General features: G+C 31.7%; 1 protein-coding gene across 1 annotated transcript in view; it reads left to right on the forward strand.

The window, feature by feature from the left end:
• The window catches only part of LOC106686572 (centromere-associated protein E), a gene marked incomplete at its 3' end in the record, with an annotated part of 41023 nt that overhangs the window by 33547 nt on the left and 2173 nt on the right, over nucleotides 1-5303 (forward strand). The window contains 1 exon segment of the mRNA XM_067048781.1: nucleotides 3632-4220. Within this exon segment, the coding sequence (XP_066904882.1) occupies nucleotides 3632-4220 (589 nt within the window).

Here is a 5303-nt window from a genome sequence, read left to right on the forward strand (position 1 = left end):
TGACTTCAAATAGGGCTGCTCACAATCTTATAGTTATAACATTTAACATGGTAAAACATTTTACATTTAACACAACATCATGAATACCCCTAATATTAATAATTATAATATTTTGTAATATATATTCTAATGTTAAATACCTAATAGTGAAGATTTGTCAGACAGAAGAGTTTCATAGTTGAAAGAAGTAATGAAATGAAAAATAGTTTATTATTCTGGGACTAGGTCCCTTTAGAACAATTACTAGGTAATTTTAATTATACAACTTGTATTGGCCAAAAACAATGTGGTCACACTTAATTATAACTTATATTAAAATTGTATATAAATAATTTTAGATACAGAGATTTAAAAAAAAAAATAAAAAACTAACTGACTAAATACATATTTAAACAATATATAATAAAAAACAAAAAGGTAGTTACATCTGTACTAATATAATATCGGGATTGATTGGTGAAGTTACAGGTAGTTAAATATAAGGGTTTTATCCTAGGGAAGGTTGGTACTTGACATAGAGGGAATGGAGTCCTAGCTCGGGTAAATTATCAAACAGCAGTTTGGTGAGATGGAGGGTAGATGTCAGATAAATGGGACCTGGTAGTACGGGATTGGATTGAGAATTGGAATTGTAGGTTTTCTAGCATATAGGAGGGGTGTTGAGTAATAATTACTTGGAATAGAAAGGAAGCTAGGAAATACTGGCATTGGAAGGATGGATAGAGCCACTTCATCTCGGTGTAATACTCGGTTATGTGCATATCTCTGGTGATCCCAAAAATAAATAGTACTGCGCAATTCATAAGACGTTTAAGTTAAGATTCAAGATAATGCGAGAGTCCACGATATACCAGGAAACCATAGTCAAAGTGAGGGAAAACAAGAGAGGAAAATAAGAGTTGACATGTTTTAAGTGGAAGGAGATAACAGATTCTATTGAATTGCTTCAGCGTAGCTACTGGAAATTGGGGAAATATGTGGTTTCCAGGATCCTCCAAGGATGACTCAAAGATTTTTGACTGATATACGGAATGAGATAGGAGTATTGTTTAGGACAAGGTTAGGGGTCCTGGGAGAGGGAGATCCAATTATGATTGCTTTAGTCTTTTGAGTATTTAACGTAAGTTCATTGTCTGTTACCCAAGTGCTTATACTATTGATGTCTTTAATGATGTGTAGTTTAAGAATAGCATTTGAGGCGTCATGGGGATAAAAGGAAAGGAAAGATAGATTTGTAAGTCATCTGCATATAGATGATACGGGGAATGCTAGATGGTAAGCGGAAGGTCATTGATAAAGATGGAGAAAAGAGTACTAGGATCCGTGAGTAATATCGGTCGCAAAACATGAATTAAGTATTGAATATCGACATTTATAATTTAGAAAAAGTAAAAGTGGTGGGAACTGCAGCTAAAAAATGTGTATTATAACTTAAACTTTAACTAAAGCAGGAAATAATTAAGGATGAAGGGAAAGAAATTTTCTTTCCTTGAAAGGTGGTTAATATTATAAACTAACCTTTATACTTATCGACATACACTCTGGTCAAGGAGTAATTGCTCTCGCCTTTTTTAGAGAAGTGATTGTAAGTAATTACCTTTTAAAATGTTGATATTTTAGTGTTTATTTATTTATTTTTAATTTTTCTGTCAACATTACTCTAAAATCATTAGTTTGTTGATTGCTGGAAAAATAATCCTGAAAATAAAATTCCACTCTATTACTTATTAATACTTAAAATTAAATTAATGCACTCTTAATCAATAAACTACATTCTTCAGATCAATATTAATAACACTAAAAGAGGTTACAACCTTATCAAACCAAGTTATCACAAAGAGGTTATAAATTGTTTAAACTATAATGATTCAACAATAGTTCATGACAAGTTTTTCCAGCAAAAATAAATAAATTTTTGGAGGGATCAAATTATATGATTTTTTAAAAGTGTATTTTTGGTAACTATTTATTCTAATTAACAAGACCTATCTATTTACCTGTTTTATTGCTAATGTAATCGTAGAGTATATAATGATTGTTTGCAGTACTTATTAAATCTGCCAAACCAAATTTCTTTTGGTACAGATTATAACCTGACACCATAAACTGAGTTGTATTAATGCAAATTTAGCCCCAACCTCCATTAAAAAGGGTCTGTTAAAGTTTGAAGTGATTGTAGCGAGTAGAAGTTGACTGCTGTGGGGCCCATTAAATCAGTAATAATAGGGGTATTCATGATCTTTGGTTTAACATGTTAAAGCGTGTTAAATTGAAAAAAATTGCCTTCTTTTACCGTGGTAAAATGAAATAACATTTAACTTGGCTGAGAGTCTGTTACTTGGTCTGTTAAATGGAGAATGACATCACACAATAGACCAGTTGAGATCGCCGCCATTTTTGTTGTGACAGCTCAGTTCTTTTGTGTGTTTGTGGTATTCATATCCTTGTTATTAAACCAGAAGGGATAATTTTAATGGAACTGCATATCTGAATGATACAAGATGGAGAATACTTTCAATACAGTTGTTAATTATCTCATCCTCACAAGTTTGAAGATCAATAAGACACTCATAAGCTAAACTTTCACACAAATTCCACTTTTCACTCACTTTAGGCATGTTGTAATTAATTACTTAAATCAAAACTGAAGTAAACAATAACATGAGGGTCAGGAAGGAAGGTTATAAACATAAAGGCTTATACAACAAGTTGCTGAGAAAATCCGCTAGGGGCTCTTATGCATTTAACATTTAACATGACTTCAAATAGGGCTGCTCACAATCCTATAGTTATAACATTTAACATGGTAAAACATTTTACATTTAACACAACGTCATGAATACCCCTAATATAATAATAACAGGGGGATATTATCCGCAACAACAGAAATATAGTTCGGTAGATCTAATATCTAAGAACCTTGATCTATTTTATAAACAGTGGTCTGCAATTCATTGTAAATTGATCTTTTAGCTGTCCTTTATTTGTTTATTATGATAAATTTCTTATTTAATTAATATGCTGCAATGTAAGATATAATCATTTAAAATAAATTAAAAATAATGAATTTGTGTGGAAGAAAAAAAAAAAAATAGTCCGGTAGAAATTTGTTCTGAAAGATATAAAAAATAATTACTTTTCATGAGACATAAAGTGAGGGATGGCCTCGATTTCTAAAGCTATTCAGCCTGTTATTTCCAAAACTTTATAAAACTAGTTAATAAACTAATTCATGAAATAATGTCTTCTGTTTTAATAATATTAATTATACCTATCACAACGATCTGTCAAGGGTCAAGGGTGTAATACTTTGTAAGGAAATACTGTTGCTAGACCAACGGTTGTGCAAGGAGTTGGTTTGATCAGAATCACGCTCGTCCGTCAGGTTTTTACCCAATTAAGGTACCCGTTTCATGAGACGGGGCTTCTAAACCCACAGGACTGACTCATGGCCCACCGAAAATAATTATCTGTCACAGCTAGATTCGAACTCAGGTCTCTGGAGTAAGTAACATAGTGCTTTACCACTTAGCTCCCAGCTCTCGCTAATAATAATTTTAAGCAATTTTTCCCAAATTTCTTTTTTTATAGTGTCCGATTTTTCATTTCTTAACTCTTTTTTTTTTTCTAGGCTTGCCAAAGCTGAGGAGAAAAAAGTGAAAAAGAGAGCAAGTATGTCTTCCCTTTTTGGAGATATACATCAACACGACGAAGTAGAGGCTTCTAGTCCTGAAAAGGGTGATGAGCAAAAAGTAACTGCTAAGTCCCCCCTTGTTCAGACCCCGACTGATGGAAAAGATAGCAAAGCTGATGTAAATAAAGCAGAAGTAAAAGAAGCTGAAGATAAAAAGTTACCTCTTAACCAGACGCCTGTTAATGGCAAAGATAAGATGAATGATTCCAATGAAGAAGAAGAAGTAAAAATAAAAGAAATTGAAGAAAAGAAGTTACCTCTTAATCAGACGTCTGTAAGTGGCAAAGATAAGAAAAATGATTTGAATAAAGAAGAAGTAAAAATAAAAGAAGTCGAAGAAAAGAAGTTACCATTGAATGGAAAAAGCAGTCCTGCCATCCCGTCGGTGGTGACTGTCGTTACCACTCCAAATAGGAAGAGGGGAGTCAAGCAGCCTGAATTACTACTTTCTCAAGAGTCCAAAAAGTCAGTTACAAAAGCAATTCCAACTCCGCCTCCTCCTTCATATTTCGAAGAAGAAGCGATGGTAAGAAGATTTCTTAATCCGTAATTCATTTTCAGTTTTACAATAATTATATTTTAAATTGATTCGTTAGATTTTTATTACCAATTATATCCTCAATTACCTTAAGTGGAACAAGTATGGTAATCAGTTTAGTAATTTTTCCAAAACATCTTGGTAAAATTGGGTATTTTGAAATAATAAAAAGTAGACTGTAAAATAAATTTTATATTGGAACATTGTTGGTTAACCTTGTATAATATATAAAAGGAAGAAGGTCTGGATGTGGTAAAAAAAAAAATTAAATAGTAATTGAACTATTTAATGTGAGCCTACGTTTCGCCCCACTTTGTACGGTTTCCTCAGGGCTAAAAAAGATTCAAACAGCAAATTAAATTTATTAAAAAAAGAAAGAAATTTGATTTGCTGGTATCTTTTTTAGCCCTGACGAAGCCCTGCAAAGTTGGGCGAAATGTAGGCTCACATTAAATAGTTTAATTACTATTTGAGTTTGTTTTATTTATTTATTTTTTTTACTGCACCCATGTTCCTTTTATATAAAGAAATTTTTTAATTTTTGTTTAAAAATAGGGAATGATAGTCTTCTTTTTATCAACAGTGTTAAAGCCACCTCAAATTGACTATGTATTTTTGTTGGGAAGCTTTAAAAGAAAAAAACAACTAGCCAGTTTGGATATAAACAAAATATGAATAAAAGTAAAATAAAAAAAATCTTATTTTTAGCTGGTTAGACACTATCATAGTCACTAATTAGCAGGAACTCATTTAAAAACGAAGATGGTCAGCGGGTTGCTAGATGACCTCTTAGCGACGGTTATCAACCTATAGCAACTCTCTCTATTACTTTCTATCTTACATAAATAAGAATACATATTTTTCTTTCCAAATAACTAAATTCCAATTAAATTAAACACTAATACTAACTAAATTACGCGATGTATTTCCTAAGTATATCGCACGAGGCATTAGACCTCCACGGTCTGTCACGCCTATGTTTAATTTTAATACTAACTAAATACTATTTGCAAAGTAATCATAAAATATAGTGTTAACAAACAGAATGCATTGGTTTTTAAAAATTTGATT

The sequence above is a fragment of the Halyomorpha halys genome, unplaced genomic scaffold, assembly GCF_000696795.3.
Source record: "Halyomorpha halys isolate HHAL.00 unplaced genomic scaffold, Hhal_1.1 Scaffold839.1, whole genome shotgun sequence".
Lineage (NCBI taxonomy): Eukaryota > Metazoa > Arthropoda > Insecta > Hemiptera > Pentatomidae > Halyomorpha > Halyomorpha halys.